This window comes from Empidonax traillii, unplaced genomic scaffold, assembly GCF_003031625.1.
Source record: "Empidonax traillii isolate 1590-97213 ecotype Southwest subspecies unplaced genomic scaffold, ASM303162v1 scaffold434:size946695, whole genome shotgun sequence".
Lineage (NCBI taxonomy): Eukaryota > Metazoa > Chordata > Aves > Passeriformes > Tyrannidae > Empidonax > Empidonax traillii.
This window is the reverse complement of record NW_020955627.1, coordinates 603,177-615,215: the sequence shown is the minus strand read 5'-3', so window position 1 is coordinate 615,215 and position 12,039 is coordinate 603,177. Positions and strand designations below refer to the sequence as shown.

The 12,039-nt window shown below is 43.2% G+C and overlaps 1 protein-coding gene across 3 annotated transcripts in view; it reads left to right on the top strand.

Annotated features, from left to right (window-relative positions):
• Positions 1 to 3,363: 3,363 nt before the first annotated feature.
• The window catches only part of IPO8 (importin 8), a 50,783-nt gene continuing 42,107 nt past the window's right edge, over positions 3,364 to 12,039 (top strand). The window contains exons 1-2 of one of the 3 annotated variants that reach the window (XM_027894605.1): positions 3,364 to 3,490; positions 11,018 to 11,099. In XM_027894605.1, coding sequence (XP_027750406.1) covers positions 3,407 to 3,490; positions 11,018 to 11,099 — 166 coding nt within the window. In that variant the 5' untranslated portion in view covers positions 3,364 to 3,406. The remainder of the gene's footprint in view (positions 3,491 to 11,017; positions 11,100 to 12,039) is intronic. The other 2 variants (XM_027894603.1, XM_027894604.1) reach the window with 2 other exon arrangements.

Sequence of the window (12,039 nt, the reverse complement as noted above, 5' to 3'; positions counted from 1 at the left end):
CAGTATTTCTGTGAATTTTTTTGCAGGTTATGGAACGGATGGGAGACTATGAATAATGTCCCAGAATTGGCATGACTGACTGCCTGCAGCTAGGGAAACCTCCATCCTGCAGGCTGCAGTGCAGGGAATGCCACTGCTCTGTTGCAGTGGTTCAGTTTACACACCTTTTCCTCCCCTACTGCTTTGCTATCTAAAGCTGCTCCAACAAAACAGTCAGCAGGGGAGACTGCTTTGGAATTTTAACTCTGATCAAAGGCTTGTATCTGGAGAACTGGAATAGATTGATCTGCTGCAGATCATCCTTGCTAACTCTTTATCAAATCTATACATCATTTGAGAGTCTTGTGGAGGATATGAAAATTCTGTTGTGTATTATAATTGGAGAGATACAGTACCATAACCAGATAAAAATGAGTTAACTCCAGTCAAGTGCTTGTTCACAAGTCCTTGATCAACTTAATGTCATGTCTTGTTTCCCAACTATAAACAATCCTGTTAAAAATGAAAAAACTTATAAATTTGTATCTGTGGACTGAACATTTCCAGGTGGTGTTGCGCTTGAAAAAATAATATGGTGAAGCACTAATCTGGCTGGAAAGTATTAGTTCATACGTCTTTTGGGCCTTAGATGAGTAAGGTTTGAGATGTGGCTGGTATGGAATGACGGCTTTATGCTAAGCACAAATATAATCACTTTGTCATTAGATTACTGCAATGAAGTAAACCCTGTACTGAAAACAGTGGATCACTTTTAGCCTGTAGCACATCACACAAAGATGATTTTCTTTCCATGAGTGTCTGCTATTAACTGCAACTTAGGACCAGATGCTGTCTTAGAGGAACTTGGTTGGCATGATAAGGGAGCTGTTGTTCTATGCCAGCAGAAAGTATTACACATTGTGTTCAGCTGAGACTCCACATGCAGTTCTAAACCACCAAAAGTCAAAAGACTAATTCCAAGTAACCTGCAATATGTAAGGCTTTTCTAGTTTTCCTCTGCCTCCCAAAGTTCTTGAACTTATTCCAGTTATGTTGATGGCAATTCTGTCAGACACTTGGTCTGATTTTTGTTGAAGTCAAACTTGCATTGCTTTAAAAATATTTGGTTTCAGCAACTGAGTTTCAAATTAAGATTGTTTGTTCTAAATGCTGTATAAAACCCATGCTATAGTGCACCTGTAATGTTTTAGAGCTTTAAAAAAACCCCAAACTTTGCTTTTCTGTCTCTCCCTACCTCCCTTGTACTATCTTCCTTTTTTTTTTTTTTCCCTGTACTTGTATGTTGGGGCAACTTTGATTTCAATTTTTTTATTTCAATTTCTTCGTATATCACTTGTCCCTGTCCCACTGAACTTTGATCACCAGCAGAGTTACAGGGCTGACAAGCAAATCTCAGAATTTTACCTCAGATTCTCTATTTGCAGAGCAAACAGATTAAAAAAACCAAACCATTGTAATTTAGTTCGAGATCCAGAATTTTGAAGTAGATGAAGCCGAAAGCATTAACAGAATCTTCGCTCTAACAATACAAGTTCTTGCTTATAAGTAGTTACTTCCATCCTGAAGTTTTTGAAGTTACATAAAAAAACCCTCTCAACTGATGACTACACTTATTTTTAAAATAACATAGCCATTGGTATGTATGGAGGGTCATGTTGTATAGAAAGAAGTATCAGGCATTCAGAAAATCCAGCCCACAGGCAAACTACAATGCTTGCAACAATAATTCCATAATTAAATCACTGCTGGCATACTACAAAGGAAATAAGCATTGTTGAACTGGATGTTACTTGATTTGGAGACTTGCTGGCATTGCCTCATTGATGTCTGTGTGCACAAAAAGCAGATTTATAAACTAAATCTCGGGTGTAAAATCTCTTCCACTTTTTGTGTAATCAGTGTTGAGTGTTAAAACGGCATTTCAGATACAGGTAATAAGTGCAATAAAATTCTTAAAAACACTTGAGGAAGATATTAATATAGTCTTTAAGCATGTTTTTTTCTGTACTGATGTTTTTTGTCACCAGCTCTGCAAGACTGAAGTCCTTCAACAAACAAATTTTGCATCTTTTAAGTTTTCTCACTACAGATGAATACACAGAAATAGAATGAAGCAGAACTGCTCTTAAACTGTCCACAACATCCCATTTTGGGAAAAGGGAATAGAGAGAGAACACCACAAGTCCATTAAAGTAAGTTGTTTTGGGTATGATATGTGATCCAAGATCTTTGAAATGGGCAGTTTTCACTGGACTAGTCTTATTTAAAATGGGAAAATAACAAAGAATTGCCATAAATAATAATTACATAGTTAACATAGGTTTTTTTACACTAACATTGTTTTTGTTTCTGTTTTATGATTACAGAACATACTCTCATCTACTTCTAAGAAGAAAAGGAAAGGTGAATGCNTTCTTAGAGCTGTACCGATGCTTAAAACTTACTTTGGTTCACGTGCATCTTCTAGGATTTAAGGGAGAAACAGGAGGATAGAGGTGGAGGATCAGGAAGGGCCAGCTGCTTGACTTACAAGTGTTAGAAGTGGCGTTTGAAGTTAGGAGTGGTGTTTGTGTTTGACAACTTCAGGGGTGAGCACCTTTCACCCACTTTTCACATACAGACAACATTAAGATAAGCAAACCCTTTTCAGGTTCTACTAATCTACGTAATGATGAGGACAAGTATCCCACAGAAGCATGTTCAGCAGCACAGTAGCGTGTGTCCCAACTGTACATTTTAGGAAGCTCCTGGCAGTAAATTTCTGTCTTCCTGTAGGTTGCGAGTCGTTCTTGTGCAGCCGCACATCCTTAGGCACCTGGATAACCGCGTGAACAATGTCAGCTCTCCTCCGTGGGACTGACTCCACCGTTCAGACCCCGGCTTCTCACTTTTAATTCTTGTGCGAACAACTCACGGGGCCGCAAACACAGAACAGAACAGCCTGGCATGCACGCTGGAGAGCTATCTAGAAAACTGAGTAAGCTGGGTAGAAGGAAAATTAGGCGTTTTAAGTCCTAATTGAAGAACAGCCTGCGCAGAGGCGCGGCGAGAGGTGCCGCCCGCGTTCCGTACAGCGACATGGCCGCCCCCCACGGAGCCACGGCCCGCCGGCCCCGCCCACCGCACGCCGTCCCGCGCCGCTCCTGTCCGTACAACAAGATGGCGGCCACCTCTCGCCGACCCCTTCCCGAAGCCAGAAGGCGGCGCCGCGGCCGTAAAGCAGCGCCCGCTTCCCGATACCCATCTGTCGCAAACTGGTGAATGGCTGTGGCGAAGGGCCGGGGGGGGTGCGGGACGCGGGGCCGCGCTCGTGGCACGGCGGGGCGGCGGCGGCGCTAGCGGCGGCTTCTCCGCCTCCTCTGCCGGCCCCGGGGCAGCGCTGCCCGCCGGCGGGAGGGAGGGCGCGATGGATCCCAACAGGATCATCCAGGCGCTGAAGGGCACCATAGACCCCAAGCTGCGCGTGGCCGCCGAGAACGAGCTCAACCAGGTGAGGAAGGGGGGTGCGGCACGGGGGCGCCCGGCCCCGCCGGCAGGGGCGGGGGGCGCCCCTGCCCCGCGCCGGGACCGCCCGCCCGGGACGGGGACGGGACACGGGGATGGGGGAATGGGGGACAGGGACGGGGGAATGGGGGACGGGCGCGCCGCCGGCTGTGCCCGCAGTGCCGGGACCCCCGGAGCAGCGCTCCCCAGGGCGGCAACCTAGCCCTTGTCGCGGCCGCGGCGCTGCCGCTCGGTGCGGGAGGGGTGACATTGGCGTGGCCCTGCGCGGGTGGCAGGGACGGGCGGCACTGGCGCCCCGGGGGCTCCCGCTGTCCCGTTCGGCAGCGCGGCCAGTGGAAATTGGAGGGAGGCGCGTTGGATTTCACGGGCGGTGTTGGTCACGGCACATCGCAGTTAATCGTAGAATATATGGACTTGGAAGGGACTCATCGAGTCCGACTCCTGTCCCTGCACAGGACACCCCAACAATCCCACCATGTGCTTGAGAGCATCATCCGAACGCTTCTTGAGCTCTGTCAGGCTCGGTGCTGTGACCACTTGCCCTGGGGAGTCTGTTGTAGTTCCCAACCACCCTCTGGGGAAAGAACCTTTTCCTGATGTAAAAACCTTTCCCTAATGTAGTGGTACCATGCACTGAATCAAAACTCTGACCACAACCTTTGAACATCTGAGAAGAGAAAGCTCCCTTGCACAGCATTAATAAAGCTTTAACCCCCGTGCTTCGGTGGAATGTTTGATCAGTTCTATAGGACGACTTGGGTTTTTCCGTTGTGTTGGTGTGATAACAAAACAGTCGCTGAGAATTGGCTGTCAGGAATTACGGCTGCTTCAGGATATGCTCCTCTGGCTTAGTTTTCTATTTAGGCAATTTAAAACTCCTTCTGAATTAGATACAGCTAATCCCTGCTTTAGCAGTTGGTAAGGTCCTTTAGTAAATAGTGGATTAAGTGCTGGACATTGAGAATGCTCTTGGGAATAGTTAGATAAAGATGCAAGACGTTTTTTCTTTATTTGGCATAATTACTTTAAAAGTTCATCAGTTCCTATTTTTATCCCTACCGTTAAGGGCTGAGAGGGAAATTACAAATATTTGTCAGCAGCCTGTTGCACAGGAGTTAAAACTACAATACAAACTACTGCTACTGCAATGTTCTGTTCAGAACAATGAGGCAGCTCTCTGGGTTCCTGGATCCTGCTCCTAATGTTGTTTTTCACATCACCAATAACTACTGTGAAGCTCAGGAACAGTTCTGAAAACATTTTAAGCTTGAGAGCTGTAAAGTGTTTTAAATTCAGGTGATGGAAAGTGCAGTTCTCATGAAAGACACAGGTTTTTAGATTCAAGAGTGCAAGTAGACTTACTGAGAACTGGTTGAGATGCAGATTTTTCTTTAAAATAGTTGACACATTTTTTCCCTAACTATTACAAAGAACGAATCTCAAGACATACCTATTTTTGTGTAGGCTTCCTGTTATAAATAAAGCACAATGTGATCTGACTGACATAATGTGCTGATGCCTTGCTGTTTGACATTACTCCTTGGATGAGAGGAACAAAAGTGCTCCTAAAGAATGTTGCTTAACGTGGGACTTTGACATGTTGAAGCTCTTCAGTGCTTTTGAAGCAAGACTTCAAAGGGATGTGTCACACTCCCGTGTGTCTGATGATGGTGTTGACATGGCATTGTGTCCCTGCAAGCGCTGGAATCCAGATGCTCTTCTAGCATTTACCTTGTTCTAGCAAAGGAACCAATCCACCATCCAAATAGAAAATTCTCCAGCAGCAGGTACCTGAAGTGGTAAAATAACTCTGAACAAAACAGGGGTCACCTTTATTCTGTGCCGTGGTTACAGTGATGCTATTCCCGAGGCCCACTGGTGGGTGTTGAGGGGAAACTTGGCTATGTTATCCCCTCTGCAGTGTGCATTGGCATCCAGGCATCCACGTAGTGACAAGAACTTCCCAGACACTACGAATCCTACTGGTCCACCAATATAGTGCCTCTCTGTGGGCACCTCATTGCTTGTATCAGTACTGAGAGTCCTTTAGGACAGTATCAGAGCAGTCCCCACTCCATAGTTTGCTTACAGCCTATAGCACAGGGAATGGAATTTATATGAATGAAAGCTTTTCTACCTGTAAGAAGTCCCAGCATGTTTGAAAATGCTTCTTTCTCTTCTGTGTGTTCCTGTTGCATAAAGATAGAGCCAAATCAATGAATTTGCTGTCTGCCGTCTAGATTGTCATCTAACTGCATTCAGAAATAGAATCAAAATTCCTTTTTTTTTTTCCCCCTTATTATATCTACTGTAAGGCTACTTGTGAGTTTTCTTTCTCTTGCAGCTAGAAACAAGTGTTGGTTTTCAGGCAAAATTAGTTTATGGTCCATTCATATCCATTTGTGCCAATCTCACTTCTTAACTAGAATAGGTTTCTTGGTACCCTCTCTGACATATTTGTCAGGGGCTGCTCCCTGGAGGCCTGTTTTCCCAGCCTCAATAGGCAGTATTTCCTTTACTGTGTCATAAAACTGAATTTATGAAATCTAATAATAGGAGAGCACAGCTTTTCCCTGCACTGGTTTTCCTTTGAATTGATCTTTCCTGTGCTATCTGGTTGTTTTGTGTTTGCAGTGTTCCAGAAAGTCTTGTGCTCGATGCCACTAATACCTCCTTAGGTACATCCCAAATTTACAGTCATCTTCATGTCCAACATCTACATATTTCTTATCACTCAGTATGCACGGTCCTTTTATCCTATGTCCGTCCTTTACTAAGAAACCTCAGGCTTTTAGGAGAAATTCCTATTATTCTTGAGTACCTGACCATGTACTTTGTCCTATTACCCCTCCATTTTTGTTGGTGCAGTTCTAATGATCATTCAGTTCTTTATAGGATTTTCTGATCTTTTTCCTTGCTTGATGCTACTTCTGAGTCATCAACAAACTTCACTTCTCTCTGTGATCTGAACACAACTGTAAGTGTGGGATTTGTTTGAAATCTGATTCTTGCTAAACTAGAGCAGTAATTTCCTGCTGGGTCAGTAATGTCTGTCACGTAACTGCTGTCATTTCCCTTTTAGCCTTAGTTGGTTTTTGAAGTGTACACACCTTTCCATTTCCCTCTTTTTGTTTTGCCCCCCGCCCATTTTTTTTTCTCCAGCTCTGTCACATCATAATCAGTGTTCACTTTATGATTGTATTTATTTATCAATCTCGCTGTACTTTTGGGCATCCTTCTTCAGTATCTGTTTCGATTGTTCCACCCGTTTCACGTGTCTTGTGGATTTCAAGGAATTCTGCCGGGTTCGTTTCCTTATTTATTTATTTATGTTGTGGCTGTATGCTGCTTTCATGTGCCAGTTCTTGAAGTGCTGTGGAATGTACTGTCTGATTACTGAACATAGCAGAGTCATTTTGATTCCAGTTCAGATAGGATTTCCATATAGGTTTTATGCATTAATCTTCAGTGGCTGAGTGTGCTGTAATACATGTCTTTGGCCTGTAACAAAGGGGGAAATAAGAACACAATTGCAGAAATACAGCTGTTTGTTTTAATATTGGGTAGTAGTGACATAATGCGGCTTTGACAGGAACTGAGTAGCAGCACTGGAAGAAGTGTGAGAAGATTGCTCAAAAGCAGAGGAGTCCAAAATAAAGTCTGGCTTCCTTCTGTATCTTTACACATTGTTTGAGCTGGCTGCATAGTAGGCAGGGATCTTAAGGCCACTCTGAAAGTGGCGATGAGCACCTCATGATACCTAGAGGAAGGAATTTCAGGTATTTGTATTAAAGACTGATTTTATGAGGAAGTGGACTTGGATTATTTGAAGTTCTGTGGAAAGTGGAGTTTTATTGAAAGTGGATAAATTTGACAGCAGAATCAACAGAGGAAAGCAGCTCAGGTAGGTTCTTACACGTGGTTATTTTCACTGTGTGTATTCCCCTACCCACACAGTACTTTTGCATGTAGGCAGGGAAAGAAGAAAGAGTCTTTTGAAGTTCTAGTTTGATTCAACAACTGTCTGTGACTGACAATGTAAAAAAACAAGAGAGAAAAATACTATTAACAACTGCAGAAATATTCCCAAGTGTGACAAATGCTGATGGAATTTCTAAGTAACACATTTTCAGTACACAGCAAACAGAAAATAAAACTTGGTAGAGCAGGTAGTTGAGCATTCGGATCATATGTATTTAAGCCTTAAAATAATCTTTGTAAACAGTTAATTGCTTATGAATTCAAGATACAAATTTCTTCTGCGTTTGTCTTTGCAAACAAAGATGTAGTGCCTTGTTTTTTCAGCGATTTTTATGTGCCATAATTGGATTCAGAGGTACAGACAAAGTGATGTTTACTACTGGTGGAGAAGGATGATCTTGGCTTCACTTGCAGAACCTGAGGAAAAGCTTCCAGGTGTCCCATATCCATTGTCCTAGAGTGTCCTGTTGTTCTGCAGGGGAAGAGGCACCTTTCAGTGCCACTCTGCACTCAGGCACTGTGGTTGCTGTCAGTGCAGTGGGCAGGTCACTGACAAATGTGATTCTGGAGCAGTTGCTTGCTGTGGGCTTTAAATGTGACAGCAAGTGAGACACAAGAATAACACTTCCTGAAATGATTTTAGTAGTGTATAATGTGTGATCTTTTGAGGAGTGGATCTGTGATGCTGTGGCAGGGAAGAATATGTTAGGCGAAAGGTGGAGGACCAGAGTCCAGGCAGCTGTTCAGCTGCAGTTCAAAGGTCTTGAGACAGTGGACACAGATGGAACAATGTGCATAGGGACAATGTGCATCTCTTCTCCATCACTGTAAATTTACCCAGTTGTATCTTCCCAGTGCTATATGCCTCTCCCAGTTTAGCTGCTGGCCTTGCACATTCCTGTATCCCATCCTCTTAATCCCAATGGAAATTAAATGACCTTTTTTTTTATCATAAATGCTCTGATCTGTGATTCGTACAAGAACAGTCAGGATGAGTTCTACACAGCTTTAAGATAATTACTCCTTATAAGTACTCCATGAAAGTTTATTTTTCAAAAACTTCCACTTTCTCCTTCAAAATAAACACAGGCCCCCATGGATCAGCACCTTCACAGAAAGTTTTACCAAATCACAACCATGTGGTTTCAAGGCAATGTAGTGATTCACAAACTGCACAAAGCCGCGTGCTGTGTTAACTGGAGTTGTGCTGAAGGTCTTTTTCAACCATCTGGTGCCTCCCTGCGGCTCCTGGGCATGGCTCTTCAAAACCAGCAGATAGTTTTCCGTTCCTTCTGTGGAACTGACGATATTCCTGCTCTCCTTTTGTTGAAGTGCAGCTGCAGTGATACAAAGAACTGTCTGGCTGAACTCACCCAGCTGCAAGGTCTCTTCCTTGTTGTTTTCCATTTACACAGTGCACACCTGACAGTTGCCCTCGTGGGATCTGTACAGCTTTACTCGCTGATGTCTGGAGCAAGGCAGCAAAGGAATAGTCCCAAGATCACAATTAGCATAACAGCTAAACAAACGAGAATGTGCTGGTATAGGAAAAATGTTGCTGCCTGCAGCTTTTTAAAAAGTCCTCTGTTCTGAAAACTGCAAGCACTATGTGGTTTTCCTGACCGGGTTTGTTGCTGCACAAGTGAGCAGGATGGAATTTGAGCTTGACAAGTACAACAGAATCAGGTGTCTTGTTTCTAAAATGAGCTCACGGTCTTTGTTGATCTGTACAGCATTTGTGTTTCTAAGAACGAGTAGTAAAGGGAGCTGTGTAAAAATGTGAATTATGGCCACGATAATAGTGTGGAATAGGAGGATTTGGTGGGTCCTGTGATCTTCTGGGGGGTGGCGGCATGTGAAGTGTAAAGGAACCCTGCATAGCCATGTGCCAGTAGGGGTGGGACCCCCTCTGGGATACGTGCGTACCTTCTGTGTACCTTCTGTGCAACACATCCTTTGTCCCTCCGGGCGCTTGCTGAGAGGATCTGGCACACAGACCAAGTAACTGCATTTGTGGATATCCTGGCAAAACTTCAGGGATAGCAGTTGTACACCAGCACAAGTGGTACCAATAAAGCTCCCTGGAGTAGTGCTGACTTTAGTGTGGACTCAGTAAAAACTGTTTGGACAGAGCAAGGGAGATAATTATGTTTATCACTATGTCCTCCCTAAATGTGGTACTGGTGGAATTGTGGGGGAAAACCACCCACAACAAAACAAGCCCACAAAAGGTTGAGTTTTTAATTGGTGTGTTTATAGTAGTAAAAGCTGTGTGTAGTTGGGTCTGAGAACAGCATATTGGCACTGTTGAGAACAGAAAGGACTGTTAAGAGTTCATGCATATTTCTTTGTTTTCTATGCTGCTGGGATTTCTCATGCTTTCCTTATCTCCCTGGGGGTTGGGTATTGAGTGCTGGGAGGATGATGCTGCAGCCCTGTCAGAACCCACCAACGTTGCACAGATCCTGTCCACATTCTGCCCACAGATTCTGTAGGGCAAGCTTTGCACTCCAGGATGCTCAATTAAAAGGTGATCTTTGGAATACAGTACGCTTCAACCAGTTCAGCATGTACATAAATGGAGTTCCTGTGCTGTCTCTTACAGCTTTACTTAATCTGGAGTATTTCTTAGGGATAATTAAAGTTTATAGAGAAGGGAATTGCAGGAGAGTATGCTTTTGATTTGCCACTCCTGCTTTTATCTTAGATCTCAGATTACTCTCTAAACATCAAATGAGTCAATGAGCGCAGAGTAGGTTGGAATTACACTGTCATTATAATGGGTAAAATGAGGGCCAGAAAGTTAAGTGATTTGGTAAAATTATCGAACGATAGTGTCGCGATGCAACTGGTACACTCAGGTGTCATGAAAGCAATGTAATTTTACCTCACTATGGAAATGTTAGATCAAGTAACTGGGTACATGAAGAAAAGAACCTACTTCTTATTTCACAGCTTCAAGTAAGGCAGATTTTACGGGAGGGTGTAGTGCACTTGAATACTCGTGCTTTAAAGCACAGCTCTGGAAACAACCACACTATTGCCAGGCATAATCTGGTGGGAAGGAGACACTATAAAAGGTGAAGTACAGAAAGCTACTGCCATCTAGCCCCAAGAAACATCTCTCTTTGAACATAAATCGCACAGATCCAAGGGATGAAAGATCTGACCTGCTGGAACCGACTGATGTTGCCAAGGCTTAGTAGTAACTGCACCCTGCTGAGTCAGCGATTCCTTGCTTGGAGGAGCCCTGGTGGATGGCAGCAGTATAATGCTATCAGAGTGTCACATCTTTTAAATCTGGCCTGCTTTGCTCAGAAGTTCAGTGAGCATTGTTTTCTCTTTGAAATTCTTCAGCTGCACGGCTGATGTAGTGTTTGAAAAGTTCCCAGGAAGGCTATGGGTTTTGAAATGCTATCTGTCTGCACTCGATTTTAATTGAAAATATTCCACTATTTCCCCAGTTTTTGTTTAGATGCACAGCCTTCTGTAAACCTAGTGACTTGCTAACTGTGTTTTGTATATATTTCAGTCCTATAAGATCATCAATTTTGCTCCAAGTCTGCTGCAAATTATAGTATCCGATCAAGTTGAATTTCCAGTGCGTCAAGCAGGTGAGATAAATCCCTTGTTTCATTTTCTTTCAGTAGCAGGTCAGTCTGTTAGTTATTTCAATGGAGTATTGGGCTGTTGCAATTTAAGTCAGTTCAGGTTTGTTCGGAATGAGGATATGAAAAGGACCTATCTTTGCTTTTGCTTTCCTACATGAGGGTCAGATAAAACCATGAGAATAGGGCAGAGTCCAGCTTTGACTTCCCTGTGTTCATAGTAATCCCTGCTGGATTGCTGTGATACTGATATGAAATGAGAATGATTTCTATTCAAAACTGAGCACCCAGGGAGCCTCAGGTATTTTTTTCCCCTGGTGGTGAAGAAGTAAGAATGCCAAGACAAATGTGAATTTAAAAATAAAAAAAGTGTATCTTGTCTGAATACATGTCCCTCTGTTTGAATCTCATTCCTTGGAAGAACAAAAGTTCCTGAAATATGGAAAAAAACCGCCTTGGTTCCCTAGATCTGGGGTAGCCACGTAAGCTTAGATGGTGTCTGTGGTGTCTGCTTACAAAAGTAGATATGAAGAAAGGTCACATCACTGATAAAGTACACATTTATACTCTGAGCATATCTAGAAGGCTTGCCCAGTTGTGTGTGAGTTCAGGCATGGCGATGCAGTTAACTGTAGTTAACATTTATGTAAAATCAGATTCTAAATTGTCATAACCCATTTTAACTATTCCTGCACGATATTCTTGACAGATACAGAGAAAATGCAGCTCTTTCAATAAATTATTGAACGATATAAATATAATATATAATATAATATAAATACTGTTTTATTCATAGCTTTGTTTCTGTCCTATGGAACAGTGTTTCCCATAGAATCCCTGTTGGGTATTTTTTTTTGGTACAGATCCTATTAATCCCCTGGGTGTGTTGGGGTGTGCTGACATATGCTGTTTGTCATGCTGGCGTTTGTTTTTTCAAAGATAATCC